This window comes from Benincasa hispida, chromosome 1, assembly GCF_009727055.1.
Source record: "Benincasa hispida cultivar B227 chromosome 1, ASM972705v1, whole genome shotgun sequence".
Classification (NCBI taxonomy): Eukaryota; Viridiplantae; Streptophyta; class Magnoliopsida; order Cucurbitales; family Cucurbitaceae; genus Benincasa; species Benincasa hispida.
Window position 1 is genome coordinate 92953863 of NC_052349.1, and position 19940 is coordinate 92973802.

General features: G+C 36.5%; 1 protein-coding gene and 2 long non-coding RNA genes across 4 annotated transcripts; all 3 read left to right on the plus strand.

The window, feature by feature from the left end:
- The first annotated feature begins 4684 nt into the window (after nucleotides 1-4684).
- On the plus strand, nucleotides 4685-5642 carry LOC120071214. 2 transcript variants are annotated; one of them, XR_005480185.1, is made up of 2 exons: nucleotides 4685-5125; nucleotides 5264-5642. It is a non-coding gene; the product is annotated as an uncharacterized LOC120071214 (long non-coding RNA). The 2 variants fall into 2 exon arrangements; XR_005480184.1 differs by having other exon boundaries at nucleotides 5288-5642.
- Nucleotides 5643-13392: 7750 nt separating this feature from the next.
- LOC120080222 lies at nucleotides 13393-14075 on the plus strand. Its single transcript, XM_039034803.1, has 2 exons — nucleotides 13393-13732; nucleotides 13840-14075. The coding sequence occupies exons 1-2, from the start codon at nucleotides 13393-13395 to the stop codon at nucleotides 14073-14075; spliced, it is 576 nt and encodes a 191-aa protein (XP_038890731.1).
- A 346-nt stretch (nucleotides 14076-14421) lies between these two features.
- Nucleotides 14422-15858, plus strand: LOC120087908. Its single transcript, XR_005484722.1, has 4 exons — nucleotides 14422-14860; nucleotides 15004-15083; nucleotides 15163-15256; nucleotides 15347-15858. It is a non-coding gene; the product is annotated as an uncharacterized LOC120087908 (long non-coding RNA).
- The last annotated feature ends 4082 nt before the right edge of the window (nucleotides 15859-19940 follow it).

A 19940-nucleotide genomic window follows, 5' to 3' on the forward strand; every position in this document is an offset into this window, starting at 1 on the left:
ACTAATAAAAGAGTCAAGCAATTACAACGAAATATTATCTATTAGACTCCTTCCACAATGGCTCACTTAATTACAACTCACTCCCTACTTTCAACTTAGGCTCTTCCTATATAAGTTTGAGATCCCATCTCTTTCACTATAAAGCTTCTTTCAAGTTTTGTTTGAGATTTTTTCCAACAAACTCACTTAAAATTTCCTCTAAGTATAAGATCTCCTCATACATTTAGACTCTCCCTGAATATGTATAAGTTTCGAATTCACTCATAGTGATAAACAATTGATAAGCTCACAAGGAAGTTCACATATTTCTCTTTTCTCATAAAAACAACATGCACTCTCCTATCAAAAAGCTAACCCCAAAAGAGAACAAACCACCTAATATACATGATACGGTTTTGAGAATAACTTCAGAATGGAAAAAAACTTCTTCGCAAGAAATAAGAAATAAGGAAGTGTATAACAGTTTGCACAATATGGACAAGATCTTGACATCCATCAAGACAAGAGGTAAAACATTTTGTGTTAGTTTGAATTTTGTGATATATTGCTAAGAAAATTGACGTAAGAATTGGACCAATGTAACAAAAAAAAAAAAAATCTAATTTTTATCTTTTTTTTTTCATATTGGTTTCTTTCCCAACTTAAGATAACTTCAAAGAAATTGACTATTTGGATGTTGAAATTTCTTATTTACATTTGAGCATGCTCGGAAATGAGAGAGCTCCTTCTAATTATTTAAATAAAGAAGAGAGAGAAAAAAGACGAAAAATGGGAGAAATTTTAGAAATTGAGGAATGAAAGGAGGGATAAGAGATATTGAAGAAGTGGGAGAAAAAAACGAGAAATAGGGAAGCGTTATACCATAGATTGAAATGGAGATCAGGCATAGATAAATGATTTTTGTTCATATATACAATTGTAAGGATTTTTTTTTAATTATTATTATTATTTTATTTGATTGATTTTATTTTTTTCAAGGTTAAGGGTGAAACATTTGAAAGTTTAGAAGTTATTTTAAAATTGTGGTATTCACGGTCGTTTCAGCCATATACTAACGGTAAATAAGAGTATTTTTAATTTTTATTTCAAAAGTTTAAGAGTATTAATGAAACTTGTGAAAGTTCACAAGTACTTTAAAACAAAGCAATGTCAATTTTTATATAAAAAAAACTAATGGTAATTTACTTTTGAATTCTTTTTAGAGAATTCGGTGATATTATTGAAAGTTTAGAAGTACTTTTTAAACAAAGTACAAAATTTAGAAGTATTTTATATAATTTAGTCAACTGTAGGTTTTTAGTGGAGTGCTTGACAGTTAATGGATGATGGATGATTTAATTAAAGGAGTTTAATAATTATTCACGTACCAGTGGAGCTTCAAGCTATAGGTCCATGAGGTCTCCTCTGTAGCTCAATGGAAATTAATGAGAATCAATTTTTGAATTAATTTGAATTGTTCAAATTAATCAAGAGAATTAATTCTATGTGATTTAATTAAGTTACTTTTTAATTATATATGATATAGTTACTATAACATATTTGGTACATTATAATATAAAATTTATTTGAGAGGAAACAAATATTTGAATGTGATTCAAATATTAATTATATGAATTTGATTCATATAATTAAATTTATTTTAAATGGGATTTATTTTAAATGTCATTAATGAGAGAATATAAACTATAGATTATATTGTATATGAAATAATATAGAAATTATAGGTTATATGTTATATTTGATATAACATATAGTTTAATGCATATATTATATGATAAGGTAGTTATCATATAAATTTATATGTTAAATGATTTATTGAATAAATTAATTATTCAATTTACTTAAAATCATTTTTTTGGAGGGAGTTACCCCATCTTTCTCTCCAGTACGTGTTAGTGAGATATCATCTCTTTTCTTATGAAGAGGATACAAAACTGTTCTGGGTTTTTCCTTTTCAATCATATCCTCTCATCCTCCTCAAATTCCCAACCAAAATAGCTAAATCCCATAACTCTTGGGTTCTCATCCTTAAAAATATAGAGGAAATTTTGTGTTGGTGTTCGTCGATTTAAGGGATTCATTTGAAGAATCGTTCTTCAAAGGTATGAGTTCTGAAACCTATTTTTAATTTATATATTTCATTTTAAGCATGCTGTAAATTTCTAAATTAAATGCATATTTTTTTTTCTATTCATCTGTAAAAATTATGTGTTCTGTGAAATTGGAAAATTGGAACAATCTTGTGTTCCGCTCAAGGACTTTTCAAAGGGTTCCTTCATAATTGAGTTGGTATAATATACCAACTCAATATTTGGCCTACCAACTTTAAATTGTGGTGGAGTTGAGTTGGTATATTTTACCAACTCACCACAAATTTCTCTTATTCAATGTTTTCAATAACTCCATCCATCAACTACTGTCGGCGATTGTCACTGTCACACTCTAGGAACCAACTCCAGGCTTTGACAACCACCTTTGATGAAAACTTTGATGACCAACTTTGAAAACTAATTTCGAGCTCCGAAAATCACCTTCGATGAGAACTTTGGTGACCTAACTCCGATAATCACCTTCACGTGGCCAACTCCCACGACCAATTTCAGGCTTTGACAAAAATCACCTTAGATGGTCTTCAATGACCACCTTCGAGCAAGCAATTCCACGACCAACTTTAGGGTTCGATAACCACCTCTGATGACAAACTCCAGCAACCAACTCCAGTATCACCTTCATGCGACTAACTTTGGTCTCCAACAACCACCTCCAAATACAAACTCCATCGAAAACCATCTTTGATGATCAACTTTGACGACCACTTTCGCACGACCAACTTCAAGCTTCAAAAACTACCTTCGACGACAAACTCTGACAACCATGTATGACTACAAACTCCAGAAAAAATCATCTTTGACAACGACTTCCGACTATTATAAGACTGATGATTGTTAAAATATGTTGTAGGATTGTTGATGAAGGGATGTATGCCCTAAAGTCTCGTAGTTATATGTTATTTGAATCAATGGTTGATTATTTTATATGCAATAATTCATTAAAGAAAGATCCAATGTTATTTTATGTAACATAAACATGTATGCGGTAGACATATAAATGGATCATGTTCAAGTAGTAACCTAAATAGTCTATAGTATATAGATAAGGATGGGTACCTTATCCTGGTAACACTACTGATATGACCCACTTTGTAAATATTATAATTGTTGTAAACTGTTACAAATGATTTGATCCTGATCATTCATGTGGAGATATGTGAGTAGAGATATCCTATACAAAGAGTTTATATAAGACCGGAGCATGAAATATTGAGTCTCTCTTTATAACACCGTTGCTAGAAGAGACTTACATTTCACCAGGATGAACATAAGTGACTTGACCTTAATCTTGAGTGAGTTGTGAACTCCTGCCTATGGTGGCAGTCCTTTGATTTGTATGGGTGAGAGTGGTCAGATTCGTCGGCTTAATATGCCTACCATTTTGGGGATTTATTTGAGTGGAAGCTGGAAACTCAACGACACAAGATGAAGTTCACTCCTTCCCTTTGTTAGGGCAAGTAGATGAATTGCTCCCTTAAAGGCTGATTCCAGGTCTTGAGCAATGAGGGGCCTCACCCTTTCATTGGTCAGAGAGGGATCTAGTTATAGTGAGACTATGACTAAGTTCATTAGAGGGATCAGTGATACTTAATGAGTTAGATGCAACAAGGGTAAAATGGTAATTTTGACCCAGTTATAATTACGAGCAATTTGTGAAGAGTTAATGCACTATTGATTGGTTATATCCAATGGACACAGAAATATATCTACAGTACGAAGAGTACAGTTAGGTCTTTAGTGAAGTGATCGATAGTTAAAATTTTTGATTAATTTGATTAAAGATTTTAATCAATTAATCTTGTATCGTTGGAGTTTCAATTTGTAGGTCTGTAAGATCCCCTTGTTAACTCAGTGAGAAATAAAGAGAACCAAATTAATTTTGGTTTAATTTAAATCATTCAAATTAATTAAAGGGAATTAGTGGTATAAGATACAATTAATAGGGGAGTTAAGATACCTCCCTCAATATTTTTTCTCTCATGGGGAGTGAAAAGAGGAGAGGGTTATTTATTGTAGAAGGGTTCTGCACAAAAAATTCTCTACCTCTTGATTTTCCTCTTTTCCTCTGTGAAAAACCTTCTCTCTCAAGAACAATCTTAATCCCTTTTACTGAAAGGAAGCCACGACCTTGTTCATGGTGTTCGGGTTCAAAAGAAGAAGTTTTGTTCATGATCGTGACCATCAGAGAGGAAGCGAGAAGATGAGATCTTCAAGGGTAAGTTTAATTTCTTCCCTTAAACCTTTATGTATTAAGTTTAATTTCTTTCCTTAAACCTTTATGTATTCGTAGAAGCATGCTTAAGGGTGGATGTTTATCCTATAAGTTTTTGTTATTGTAACACCTAACATTTTTTTTATTAATGTAATTTCAATAATTTTTATTATTTGAGGGTATTTTTGGAATTTTAGACTTCAAGTGTAATTGTGGGAAATTAATGGATTTGACGTTGAAATTATTCAATTTGAAAATTAATGGTAGGAATTAATTTCATTTTTGGGAAAGAAAATTAATAAAATAAAGTGGAATATGGAAAAGAATAAAATAAAGTTTATTTTATTATTATTATATTATTTATAAAAAAAAACAAATGTTTCCCTTCTCCTTTTTCATCACGCCGCGGCGCCCCCCTCCCTCGAAATTTTCCGTCCCGCCGCCTTCAGCCCATCGCTCAGCCGCTCGTTCAGACTGCCGCCGCCCAAATCCAGTAGCCAATCTCCATCGCTACTCGCCGCCGATCTCGACCATCCGGTCAGCCGCCTCAATCTCCTCCGCCGCTTGTCCAGACCGTCGTCGGTCGAGCTTGCCGCTCCGTCCAGCCTCGCGCCGCTCTGACCACACGCTCGTCGTCGTTGCCTCATTCGCACCGTCGCGTCTACGACGCTTTTCTCCGGACGAAGCCGCCGCTCTTCCAGATTCCACCACCACTTCTCCGTCCAGCCAGCCGTCGGTCCGATCTCTGTTGCACGCCGCCCAGCACCTGCTGCCGCCGTGGTTGCCGTCGGATCTGCTTTGGGTAAGTTTCCCGTCGTTGGTTTTTGTCGGACTTTTGGATTTGGGGTAAGATCCATTTTCTTTGTTGGTTGGGTTGAAGAATTTTGGGAATGCCCACTAATTTTTGGCTTGGTTTTGTCATTATCCATTGCACTTTAAGTCTTACGTCGAGTTTTTTTTGGAGGGATTTGCACTGTTGTCCGTTCGGCTCGAGGCAAGATTGGACTAGAAATTTTTATGAGGTTTGTGGTTCTCGTTGTTGGTTTTTGGGCACCCACTCATTATTGTAGTAAATATTGGCTCAACTCACGTATTTTGAAGGGTCCAAGTCCCGTCCGTTGGAATTAAAATATGATTAAGGGGAGATTTTGAAGTTGAAATCTTGAAAATGTTTGTTGATCAAACTTCGTTTGGGTAAGTTAATTGGTGATCGATGGAATAAATCTTGTATGCTTTCGTTTTGGCTCCCAGGATTAAAAATTGAGTGTTTGTGTTTTGTGCTAAGGGAATTAATTCAGGATTTATTTTGATAGAGACTATTTGCTTGGATTAATTTTGGACTTTCGATTCGAGGTAAGTAATCTTACTATTGGAATTGCACACGGCCCATACACTAGATATATGCCAACATGATAGATGAATATTATGACAGAACGATAGCATGATAGATGGATAGTATAGTACTCGATATATGTTCTTGTATGAGAAGCTAAAAGATTTATTTGTGCACGTAGATACTTGCATGCTAGTAATAGATGATACTTGATTCACTGAGATTGTATTTGATATGAGGATATTGAGACATATATGCATGTTGTATAGCCATGATGTAGAGGTGTATACGTCTATTATAAAACCATATTGTGATAATTGTGATGTTGAGACTGTGATAATGTCTTTACTGATTAGTTAGATGCCAACTAGATATTGTGTTTGGATTCACCAGGTATTGTGTTTCTTTTGGGATTCACTAGATATTGTGTTTCCTTCGGGATTCACCAGGGATTATGTTTCCTTTGGGATTCACTAGGGATTGTGTTTCCTTCGGGATTCATCAGGGGTAATGGTAGGACATGTGTCCCATGAGGACTAGAGTAGTTTTTATGTTTCATCAAAAGTAGGCATCTAGAGGACATAGATGCCCAACCTGACCTCAGTAGTGGGGTTACTTACTGAGTATTTTATACTCATCCTTTTTCATACGGTTGTTTCAGGTAAAGGTAGAGACATACCGATGATTGACAAACGGAATTCGTGATCGAGCCACTAGGACCAGTTTTATGCTTCAACTCATGATATTTAGATTTCTTTCCATGTTTTTTTCAACTTTCAGTTTTGCTGTTTGAAACTTATTATTAAGAATTGTTTTCAAACTTGTTATTGTCATTTATGATTTATGGGTATCCTATTATTTGTTTTAATATTTGAATTTAATGAAGGATTTTTGAACTTACCTTATTTATTTTTGAATTTAAAAAAGGATGTTGTTTTAAGTTCCATGCATGCATGTATTTAGTAACGGCCTAACTTAAGTCCTAGGGGGTCGGATCGTTATAATTATTCCTCTGTTTAATTAAGTTCTATAAAATGATTTCAAAGACAAGTGATCATTTGCTTCCGCTGTGCAGAAAATCAATTATCTTCAATTAGTATCAGAGTCATATCATCTTTGAATTTTGTTTTCTGACTTAATTTTAGGGTTTTGGTGGGTTTTAACACTGCATTGTGAATGTATGATGGTTTGCACATGAATGTTTCAAAATTGACTAGATTATCTTCTTTAAAGTTTAAAGTTGTAATTGCCTGGTGTTTTAGGCGTTTAAATTTTGCTATCGAGTCTGTAATTTTGTTAGTGTCGCTGGTGATCAGGTTCTTGCTTCAATTTGGAGAAATCTGGAGCAAGAACAAAGCAAATCAGATTAAAGGGCGAAATAGAGTAAGTCTTCTGCCTTAGAGCGTAGGGTTGGAGCGTACCACACTTGCCTTATGCTGCAAGGCAGAAAGTCCAGCATTGCTACACTTTAGCCACTGTGTTGCAACACTGCGCGGAGTGTCACGATGCTTTGACAACACCAAGACCAACGTCACAACACCTCGTTGCAATGTTGCGACGCTCCGAGTTTCTTTTGTGTGTGCATTAGACTAGTTGAGATCGTGGGTTCGAGCTGGTGCAGCGATTCTGAAGTAGTTTTTTAGTTTATTTTCAGTTTTATATAATTAATTTGTAATCAATTAATTATTTATTTGTTTTTTGTTTAATTAAGTTAATATAAATTAATTAATTTCTTAGGATGCCAATTTTGGTCTACTGTTGCTTATTTATATCATTATATATGTGATGTATGAATTATTATTTATATAGCATCTTGTATGCCATATATATTAAAATCCCATCATAGGATAAACATAAAATCATGCATCAATTTTAATATAAAAGTTATATTACATAGTTGCATGATTTAGTTAAGCATGCTTATGTATCATGTTTAATAGAAGAACTATATTTTATGATTGCATGCATAATAACATGCCCATGCATGATTTTTTGATATAAGAGTTATATTGTATGATGTATATTATAAGTGTTATATTATGTGGTGGATGTGTTGTATATTTTCATTATTGGATAATGTAAGTGTTATATTATTAATTATATAATAAAAATGGAAATGCATGAAGCATGACATTACCTTAGAAATATAATTGTTATATTTTTATGTATGTCATTAAATACATAGCTTAGGTTTTAATTGTTTCATTAATCTTTATAAGTGTTATAAGTATAATGAAATTAGAACTAAAATTTATAATCAAGAATTTGGTTAAAATTAATTTTAAATGGTTTAAAATTGATTTCACCTAGACCTATGTTAGCATATTTCTAATGTGATAAGAAATATGTTAATATTTTATTTTCTTTTTAATAAAATTAAAATGAAAATAATAAAAGATCAAATTTATAACATAATTGTCTATAAGGACCTTTATCTAAGGAATATTCTGTCTAAGGCTGAGGTATTTAAGCTGACGATAATGAAATACCCCTTCTTGGGAACTGAAGGTGAAATAGAAAATAATGTTATAATCATGCAATAAGTAATTAGGTTTATTAAAATATTTAATAAACAAGAACAATATATTGTTAAACTATCTAATATAGGAGTTAAACTCCTTAAATAGTTCACACTGTGAGATATATGCTCGATCTGGAGACACCTTTGCTCGTGTCCCCCTACGGATGGTGTTTGCATAGGTTAATACCAAGGTGAATGAAGAGAGTGTTTTTAGTAAATGAGAAAGGGAAGTGTGTCAACACATCCCACGATCTCCTTCATTGGTTTACAGGATTTCTTTCAAGTGGAATTCGTGATCGAGCCACTAGGACCAGTTTTATTCTTCCGCTCATGATATTTAGATTTCTTTCCATGTTTTTTTCAACTTTCAGCTTTGCTGTTTGAAACTTACTATTAAGAATTATTTTTAGACTTATTATTATCATTTATGATTTATGGATATCCTATTATTTGTTTTAATATTTGAATTTAATGAAGGGCTTTTGAACTTACCTTATTTATTTAGCATTTATTTCACCATAAAAGGGTGTCATTTTAAGTTTCATGCATGCATGTATTTAGAACAACCTAAGTTAAGTCCTAGGGGGTCGGGTCGTTACAGTTGGTATTAGAGCCCATGTTTTGGGTTCTGTAGACTTGCTACGTAAGTCTAGGTAGTCCATGTGGCCCAGTAACGGATTCCTCGTCATCGTCAGGTATATCGTACTAATGAAAGTTTTCAGTGCATATATGAGATTAGTGATGTAATGTTTTAATAGCATAATTTCTGAGAAAGACCAGAGGTAGATAGCTTATTTATGAGTTCATAACAGGACATGACACCTAAACCTAGAACAAGAAATACTGTTAAAGAAGGGGTGCAGAAAGAGGGAGCTAAGAGTAGCCAGATTGTCCCGACAGCTCCAAATCCACCTTTGACCCAAGTCGATGAGAAGGCAATGGAAGCCAGAATCAGTGAAGCTGTTGCATCCTCCCTAATGAAAAACTACAGAAACTGATCGTAACACGATGGCAGGACAGATTGCCTAGAACCAGCCTCAAGAGGAACGCGTACCACCGAGCAGTTACAACAGACTCGACCGCAAAATAGAGACATGCAGGGCCAGTCTCTTGAGCTAAACATCTAAGGGATTTTAGGAAGTTTTACCCTCGCTCATTTGATGAATTGTTGGGGGGACCCCATCAAAGCAGAGATGTGGTTGTCATCTATCGAGACGATTTTCCATTTTATGAGGTGCCCGGAAGAGCACAAGCTCCAATGTGCAGTTTTCGTGTTGACTGGCAACGCAGAAATCTGGTGGCGTTCAGTAGAGAAAATGATTGATACTGGTGGGGAACTTGTAACCTGGGAGCAGTTTAAGGAGCATTTCTAGGAGAAGTATTTTTTAGCCAACACCCGGTACAACAAACAGGCAGAATTCTTGAACTAGAGATAGGGAGTTATGTTGATGGAGGAGTATGAGAAAGAATTTGATAAGTTTTCCCACTTTGTTCCTAAACTAGTAACCACCAAGGCAACAAGGACAGAGAGATTCATCCAGGGTTTGAGGAGTGGACTGCGAGGTATGGTACATGCCTTGGACTTCAAGACTTATGTTGCGGCACTGCGGGCCGCCATGAGGATTGATGCTGACTTCTAGGCGGGAGAAGAGTACAGGAGGTCGCTCGAGGTTGGGACCTCTATAGGTTAGAAAAGAAAGGCTGAGCCCAGGGCTCCTGAGCATCAACTGAGGAACCAAAACACAGTGAATGCTCCACGTCAGTGGGGACATCAGGGATCCCAAGTTGTGACTATCAAGGAGGATAGGCCGATATGTACTACTTATGGTAGGCGACACTCGGGATGTTGCCTAGGCGACTCTGGAATATGTTTTTGATGTGGCCAGAAGGGGCATATATAAGAGAAATGCCCAAGGAGGAACGTGCCTGAACTTAAGGGCCAACCCATAAGCTCGTTTTTGGCCTGTCTCTTATACACATCTAGATGTGTATAAGAGACAGGGCCAGCATGTAAGCTCATTTCAGGGAGGCTCGAGTCGTCAGTAGCAGCAGGGTAGGGTGTTTTCTACCACTCGACGTGAGGCCGAGAAGTTAGGCCCAGTGGTGATAGGTATGCTTCCCATTTTGGGGCACCATGCTTTAGTTTTGTTTGACTCTGACTCTTCGCACTCGTTTATATCTTCCATATTTGTAAGGCATGCCATTTAGTCAAAACCTTTGCCCTTTGCACTGTCTATTTCAACTCCATTAGGAAAGATCATATTAGCTACAAAAAAAATAAAAGCATGCCAGGTAGAGACAGCAAATCACGCATTAGATGTGACCTTGATAATTTTAGATATGTGTGATTTTGATGTGATATTGGGCATGGATTGGTTTGCTGCTAATCCTGCCAGCATAGATTGCTCCCGTAAGGAGGTCATCTTTAACCCCCCTACAGAAGCCAGTTTTAAATTTAAAGGGATTGGGACCGTGGTCATACCCAAAGTGATTTCAGCATTAAAGGCCAGTAGACTGTTTGACCAAGGAGCCTGGGGCTTTATGGCCAGTATGGTTGACACTAGAAAGGCTGAAGTCACCTTGACTTCAGAGCCAATAGTGATAGATTTTCTAGATGTTTTTCCAGAGGATCTTCCTGGACTGCTGATAACGGGCATAAATGCACGTATTACAGCGCAAAGTTATAAAACAATGATGGATTGCGGCGGTAAAAATATATAATATTGCGTCCAAAAGCATTAAGTTCACAATATTGCGATCACATGCATCCATCGCATTAAAATAGTTAACTTATGTATTTTATGCAGGAAAATGCGTTGATGTAAGACGGAAATGCGATCCGAAGAAATTCACGTCCGAGCGCATTAAGAGATTGCGACCGCAAGGCTATGAGATCATTTGCGCTCGCGAAAATCTGCTCAAGAAGGTGGCCGCATAGAGCCTGCGCATCAAGGTGGGCGCATCTAAAATTACCATCGCATTCTGTTTCCCTAGTCCTTGTGTTCGACCCTAGGATTACCAGGTAACTCAGTAGGATTTATGCTTGGATCTTGCTGAGAAAACTTGCATGCACAACGCATCTTCCACCATCATATTCTTTACCATTATTTCATCGCATAAATCAATGCATCAACTGCCCCCGCAGCGGGAGATAGATTTCGCTATTGAGTTGGAGTTAGGCACAACCCTTATTTCGAAGGCTCCATACAGGATGGCACCAGCAGAGTTGAGGGAACTGAAGGTCCAATTGCAGGAGTTGTTGGACAAGGGTTTCATATGCCTTAGCGTGTCACCATGGGGTGCACCTGTTTTGTTTGTGAAAAAGATTGATGGATCGTTACGTCTGTGCATTGATTACAGAGAGCTGAACAAGGTGATCGTCAACCCTTCCCCAGGATTGATGACTTGTTCGACCAGTTGCAGAGAGCTACGATGTTCTCAAAGATTGATCTCTGGTCAGGATACCATCAGTTGAGAATAAAGGACAGTGACATACCCAAGACAACTTTTCGTTCGAGGTATAGCATTATGAGTTCATAGTGATGTTGTCCGGTCTAACGAATGCCCCAACAGTGTTCATGGATTTGATGAATAGGGTTCAAGGAATTCCTTGACACCTTTGTGCTTGTTTTTATTGATGACATCTTGGTTTATTCCAAGATAGAGGCCAAACACGAGGAGCATTTGCAGAAAGTTTTGGAGATGTTGAGGGCCAATAATTTGTATGCTAAGTTTTCTAAATGTGAGTTTTGGTTGAGGCAGACGTCCTTCCTAGGGTATGTAGTATCGAAGGAAGGTGTCTCTGTGATCCTACAAGATTGAGGCAGTTACGAGTTGGGCTCGTCCAACCATAGTTAATGAGGTGCACAGTTTCCTAGGGTTTGCCGGCTACTATAGATGATTTGTAAAGGACTTCTCTCGCATAGGTGCCCCATTGACTCAGTTGACCCGGAAGGGAGCCCCTTTCGTTTGGAATGAGGCTTGTAAGAAGAGGTTGGTTTCAACCCTAGTTCTTATAGTACCAGATGGATCAGGTGGTTTTGTCATTTACAGTGACGCATCCAAAAAGGGGTTGGGATGCATACTAATGCATCAGGGCAGAGTAGTTGCTTACGCTTCACCTCAGTTAAAGAAGCATGAACAGAATTCTCCCACACATGACTTGGAATTAGCATCAGTGGTTTTCGCTCTCAAGATTTGGAGGCACTACTTATATGGAGAGAGGATACAGATCTTCACCGACCACAAGAGTTCAAAGTACTTTTTCACTCAGAAGGAGTTGAACATGAGGCAAAGAAGGTGGTTAGAGCTGGTGAAGGATTATGATTGTGAAATTTTGTACCACCTAGGAAAGGCAAATGTAGTGGCAGATGCCCTAAGTAGAAAGGTGGCTCATTCAGCAGCCCTCATAGATAGACTCATTTGTGCAAGGAACTAGAGTGGCCAGAAATTGTAGTGGCAGTGGGGAAGGTCACGACACAGTTAGTGCAATTGTCAGTGCGACCGAGTCTAAGGCAGCGAATTATTGATGCGTAGCGTTGTGACCTTTATCTAGAGAAGAGAGTTCGTAGGGTAGAGTCAGGCCAGGATGGCGAATTCTCGGTATCAGCGGGAGGTGGTCTCCTCTATCAGAGACGTTTATGCGTGCCAACAGATAATGATATTAAGAATGAGTTGTTGTCAGAGGCTCACAGTTTCTTATTTTCGATTCATTCCGGCAGCACCAAGATGTATCAAGACTTGAAACATTATTACTGGTGGAATGATATGAAAAGAGAGATTGTAGAGTTCGTCAGTAAGTGCTTGGTGTGCCAGCAGATGAAAGCCATGAGGCAGAAGCCAGCAAGCTTGTTACAACCATTGAGTGTGCCAGAATGGAAGTGAGAGCATGTGTCTATGGACTTCATCGTGGTGTTGCCATGAACAGTCAAAGGTTTCACAGTAATTTGAGTTGTGGTAGACAGACTTACAAAATTAGCACATTTCATACTTGGAAAGTCCACCTTTTTGGTAAATAAGTGGGCACAATTATATATGAAGGAGGTGGTGAGATTGCATGAAGTGTCTGTGTCCATCGTGTTAAACAGAGACCCTCGTTTCACATCTAACTTCTGGAAGAGTCTTCAGGTAGCTTTGGGGACCCGGTGGATTTCAATATAAATTTCACCCATAGACTGATGGACAGACAAAATGATTGAATCGGATATTGGAAGACATGTTGCGTGCTTGTGCTATAGAGTTTTCAGGACGCTGGGATGCTCACGTGCATTTGATGGAGTTTGCTTATAATAACAACTACCAATCCATTATTGGGTTGTCACCATTTGAGGCCCTTTGTGGAAAGAGTTGCAGGTCTCTTGTGTGTTGGGATGAGGTAGGACAGAGGAAATTGCTAGGACCTGAACTAGTGCAGACCATGAATGAGGCAATACAGAAGATCAGAGCTCATATGCAAACAGCTCAGAGCAGACAGAAGTGCTATGCCGATGTGAGACGTAAGGACCTGGAATTTGAGGTTGATGTTAAAGTGTTCTTAAAGGTGGCACCCATGAAAGGTATTTTGAGATTTGGTAGGAAAGGGAAGTTGAGTTCGAGATTCATTAGACCTTTCGAAGTCTTGGAACGAGTTGCATTAGAGCTTACCGTTTGGCATTGCCTCCAGCACTGTCTTCAGTTCATAATGTCTTCCATGTTTCGATGCTGAGGAAGTATATGATAGACCCGTCCCATGTAGTTGACTTTGAGCCCTTGCAGTTGAATGATAACTTGGGCTACGAAGAAAAACCAATAGAGATCCTCGCGAGAGGTAAAGACATTGCATCGCAGGGAAATTTCATTTGTGAAATTCCTGTGGCAGAATCACCAGTTCAAGAAGACTACCTGGGAGCGAGAGGATGAGATGAAGGCCTAGTACTCAGAGCTTTTTCAGGAACGAACTTTCGAGGATGAAAGTTCTTTGAGGAGGGAACAATGTAACACCCCACATTTTTTTTATTAATGTAATTTCAGTAATTTTTATTATTTGAGGGCATTTTTGAAAATTTGGACTTCAAGTGTAATTGTGAGAAATTAATGGATTTGATGTTGAAATTATTCAATTTGAAAATTAATGGCAGGAATTAATTTTATTTTTGGAAAAGAAAGGAAGTTCATAAAATAAAGTGGAATAAATAAAGGAATAAAATAAAGTTTATTTTATTTCCTTTTTAGTTATTATTATTATTATCTTTTTATATATAAAAAAAATGTTCCCTTCTCCTTCTTCATCACGACGTGCGCCCCCCTCCCTCGAAATTTTCCTTCTCGTTGCCTTCAACCCATCGCCCAGTCACTTGATCTCCTCAGCCGCTCGTCCAGACCGCCGCTGCCCGAGCCTAGTAGCCGATCTCCACTGCTACTCGCCGTCGATCTCGACCAGCCATCCAATCGCCTCGATCTTTTTTGTCGCTCGTCCAGACCGCCGTTGATCCGAGCTTGCCGCTCCACCCAGCCTCACGCTGTCCCAACCACGCTCGTCTGCGCTGCCTTATCTACACCGTCGCGTCTGCGGCGCTTTCTTCGGATGAAGCCGCCGCTCTTCTAGATCCACCACCACTTCTCCGTCCAGCCAGCCGTCGGTCCGAACTCTATCGTGCGCCATCCAGCCCCTACAGCTGCCGTGGTTGCCGTCGAATCTGCTTTGGGTAAGTTTTCCGTCGTTGGGTTTTGTCGAACTTTTGGATTTGGGGTAAGATCTATTTTCTTTGTGGGTTGGGTTTCTTGAAGAATATTTTGGGAATGCCCACTAATTTTTGGCTTGGTTTTATCATTACCCATTGCATTTAAGTCTTAGGTCAAAGTTTTGAGAGGGATTTGCACTGCTGTCCGTCCAGCTCGAGGCAAGATTGGACAAGAAATTTTTATAAGGTTTGTGGTTCTCGTTGTTGGTTTCTGGGCACCCACTAGTTATTGGAGTAAATGTTGGCTTAACTCTCGTATTTTGAAGGTTCTAAGTCATCGTCTATTGGAATTAAAATATGATTAAGGGAAGATTTTGAAGTTGAAATCTTGGAAGTGTTTGTTGATCAAGCTTTGTTTGGGTAAGTTAATTGGTGATCGTTGGAATAAATCTTGTATGCTTTCGTTTTGGCTCCAAGGATTAAAAATTGAGTGTTTGTGTTTTGTGCTAGGGGAATTAATTCAGGATTTATTTTGATAACGACTATTTGCTTGGATTAATTTTGGACTTTCGATTCGAGGTAAGTAATCTTACTATTGGAACTGCCCACGGGCCATACACTAGATATATACCAGCATGATAGATGAATATTATGACAGAACAATAGCTTGATAGATGGATATTATAGTAGACTCGATATATGTTCTTGTATGAGAAGCTAAAAGATTTATTTGTGCACGTAGATACTTGCATACTAGTAATTGATGATACTTGATTCACTGATATTGTATTTGAATATTGAGGCATATATGCATGTTGTATAGCCATGATGTGGAGGTGTATACGTATGTTATAAAACCATATTGTGATAATTGTGATTTTGAGACTGTGATAGTGTCTTTACTGATTAGTTAGATGCCAACCAGATATTGTGTTTCCTTCGGGATTCACCAGATATTGTGTTTTCTTCGGGATTCACTAGGGGTTGTGTTTCCTTCGGGATTCACCAGGGGTTGTGTGTCCTTCGAGATTCACCAGGGGTTGTGTGTCCTTCGAGATTCACCAGGGGTTGTGTGTCCTTCGAGATTCACCCAGGTTGTGTTTCCTTCAGGATTCACCCAGGTTGTGTTTCCTTTCGGATTCACTAGGGGTTGTGTTTCCTTTGGGATTCACGAGGGGTAGTGGGCATACTTAACTATAGTAGGATAGAAATCAATTTTTCATGTAAGTATGTGTCCCATGAGGACTAGAGCAGTTTTTATGTTTCACCAAAGGTAGGTATCTAGAGGACATAGATACCTAACCCGACCCCAGTAGTGGGGTTACTTACTTAGTATTTTATACTTATCCTTTCTCATGCTTTTATTTCAAGTAAAGGTAGAGACACACCAACAATTGACAAGCGAAATTTGTGATCGAGCCACTGAGACCAGTTTTAGTTTTATGCTTTTGCTCATGATATTTAGATTTCTTTCCATGTTTTTTTTTCAACTTTCAGTTTTGTTGTTTGAAACTTACTATTAAGAATTGTTTTCAGACTTATTATTATCATTTATGATTTATGTGCATTAGACTAGTTGAGATCGTGGGTTCGAGCTGGTGCAGCGATTCTGAAGCAGCTTTTTACTTTATTTTCAGTTTTATATAATTAATTTGTAATCAGTTAATTATTTATTTGTTTTTTGTTTAATTAAGTTAATATAAATGTTATATAATTTAATTAATTTCTTAGGATGCCAATTTTGGTCTATTGTTACTTATTTATATCATTATATATGTGATGTATGAATTATTATTTATGTAGAATCTTGTATGCCATATATATTAAAATCCCACCATAGGATAAACATAAAATCATGCATCAATTTTAATATAAGAGTTATATTACATAGTTGCATGATTTAGTTAAGCATGCTTATGTATCATGTTTAATATAAGAACTATATTTTATGATTGCATGCATAATAACATGCCCATGCATGATTTTTTGATATAAGAGTTATATTGTATGATGTATATTATAAGTGTTATATTATGTGGTGGATGTGTTGTATATTTTCATTATTGGATAATGTAAGTGTTATATTATTAATTATATAATAAAAATGGAAATGCATGAAGCATGACATTACCTTAGAAATATAATTGTTATATTTTTATGTATGTCATTAAATACATAGCTTAGGTTTTAATTGTTTCATTAATCTTTATAAGTGTTATAAGTTTAATGAAATTAGAACTAAAATTTATAATCAAGAGTTTCATGCAAACATAGGTTAAAATTAATTTTAAATAGTTTAAAATTGATTTCACCTAGACCTATGTTAGCATATTTCTAATGTGATAAGAAATATGTTAATATTTTATTTTCTTTTTAATAGGATTAAAATGAAAATAATAAAAGATCAAATTTATAACATAATTGTCTATAAGGGACCTTTATCTAAGGAATTTATAACGAAATACCCCTACTTGGGAACTGAAAGTGAATTAGAAAATAATGTTATAAGCATGCAATAAATAATTAGGTTTATTAAAGTGTTTAATAAACAAGAATAATATATTGTTAAACTATCTAATATAAGAGTTAAACTCCCTAAATAGTTCACAGCGTGAGATCTATGCTCGGCCTCGAGACACCTTTGCTTGTGTCCTCCTACGGATGGTGTTTGCATAGGTCAATACCAAGGTGAATAGAGAGAGCGTTTATAGTAAATGGGAGAGGGAAGTGTGTCAACACATCCCACGATCTCCTTTATTGGTTTACAATAAACTTTTATGCTCGGTCTCGAGACACCTTTGCTTGTGTCCCACCTATGCATGGTGTTTGCATAGGTCAATACCAAGGTGAATGGCGAAAGTGTTTATAGTAAATGGGAAAGGGCAGTGTGTCAACACATCCCATGATCTTCTTCATTGGTTTATAGTAAACTTTCATGCTCGGCCTCGAGACACCTTTGCTTGTGTCCCCCTATAGTTGGTGTTTGCATGAACTTTTACTTAAACTCCAGAAATGAAAAGGATTACTTCAGTTTTTGCGCCAATTGATTTTTCCTTATGGTTGGCTCATTGGGGTAGAACTCTAGAGTCTAAAATGAAGGATTATACTTGTAGGATTGTATCAATAGCAGCGGAAGCACAAGGATCATCTAAGCATTCAAATTCACTAATTTTGGCATAATATAAAGCATGCTTCTGTAGAAAAAATAGATTTCAAGACATACCTCTTGTAAAAGTTCTTCAAAGCTTCTTCTTCAGTTGCAATCTTCTCCAAATCTTGTTGTAGACCACCTCAAGATCTTCCCCAGTATTCTCTTGGTGTTCTAGATTGAGTGGTGAGACTCAAAACAAGCTTGAATAAAGGGATGAAGGAGAAAAGCTCACTGCTGCAACCTTGTTGAGGAACGATTCTTCAAACTGAATTTTTCTCTAAAAAACTCTATGGATTGCATGCCCCATTTTCACTCCAATCTTTTCCTTATAATGCAGATCAACATACAAAGAGAAGAGCTGCATGAGTTGCAGCTCATGCTTGAAGAAGACAAGGCCAAGATGTTGCTTTATGTATGAGCTAGTTCATAGATGGATAATGGAAAAAACCATTTTTCTATTTTCTGTTTTGTTTTCCAATTTTATCTAAAAATCAAATTTTGATTTAAAAAAACTATTTGATTTTAAAAATTAAAAATTAATTAATTTCATAAATTAATTATTAAATAAAACTTAATTAATTTAATATCAAATATTAAATTAATTTTAACACATATCCATATTTATATATTTAAATCATATTTAAATATATAAATTCTTCTATTCCGTTTAATTCTAAAATTAAACATATAATTATATCTCATATAATTACTAATTCCCTTAATTCTAATTTGAACGTTTCAAATTAACTTATCAGCTATTCTAGAGCTAGTCCGTTACGAGCTAGTAGGGGGACTTCGCGGACCTACAGATTATGGACTCCAACGATTTGAGATTAATTAGCTAAACTCATTAGACCAAATTAATCTCCATTTGTTAACAAATGGGTCATTCCACTAAAGCCCATAGTTGCACTCCCCTCACTGTAGATATATTATGTCCACATGATTTAACTATAATTAGCAAGTCGACCCTTCACAGGTTTTTCGTAATAACGGTTGGGTCAAATATCTGTTTTACCCTCGAGATTATGTCTTATTCCTCAAGTCCCTACTGATCCTCTAATGAACAACTGGTTTGTGATCCAATCACTAAACCAAACTCTCTCATCCCAGTGAGAGGGTGGGGCCCTTTGTTCAAGATCTAGATTCAGTACTTGAGAGAACAACCTTTCTTCTATCCCTAAATCGGGTAGGCGTGAACTCCATCTTGCAAGGCTATATCCCCAGCTATTCATCCAGTATTATTCCCAAAATGTTAAGCTTATTGAGCAGTGCTATTGGACTACTCTCACCATTTGCAGATCAAAGGATAATCCCGAATAAACAGGAGTTCATAGCTAGCTTAGGATTAAGATTGAGTTAACCTAGGTCATCTAGGTGAAATAGTCAGTCTTAAATAGTAAACAACGTTATAAAGTAAGAATGACTTATTTCTTGGTTCTGATCTTATGCAAACTCATTGCATAGGACGCCTTCACTCCTCATGTCATAACATGTACGAATTAAGATCACATCGTATGTAGCACTTTACAACTCTTTTTAACAACTACAAAGTAGGCCACATTCAATGGTGTTACTAGAATAAGGTACCCAACCTCATTCATGTACCATAGATCATTTTGACTATTTACTCGAACCGATCCACTCTTATGTCTCCACATAAAGTTCAAGTACTCATACTATAGTCATGGGTCTTAGTTTATTGGATTTAGACTTTCATACAATTTATGAGATCAATAATAAATATATTGATCATAGAAAATGTTTATCATTTTACAAACTGCGAGTTTTTAGGACATAAAACCCAACAACACTTATGAGAAATTTTTAAGTAAGTTAATGGTTTCTTGACCAAAATATTGTAACTAAATATCATAGGAATAAGAGTTATTCTAGTGTAATATTTGGTTGAAAATTTCTCAATCCAGTGAAGGAGTAACTAACTGTCCTACG

What these genes read in the sequence shown, in the direction of transcription:
- LOC120080222 (XM_039034803.1), top strand. Translation starts at nt 13,393, where the DNA reads ATGTTGCGTGCTTGTGCTATAGAGTTTTCAGGACGCTGGGATGCTCAC. An exon ending in AAAGGTGGCACCCATGAAAG is followed by an intron (nt 13,733 to 13,839) that starts GTATTTTGAGAT and finishes CATTGCCTCCAG; the next exon opens with CACTGTCTTCAGTTCATAAT.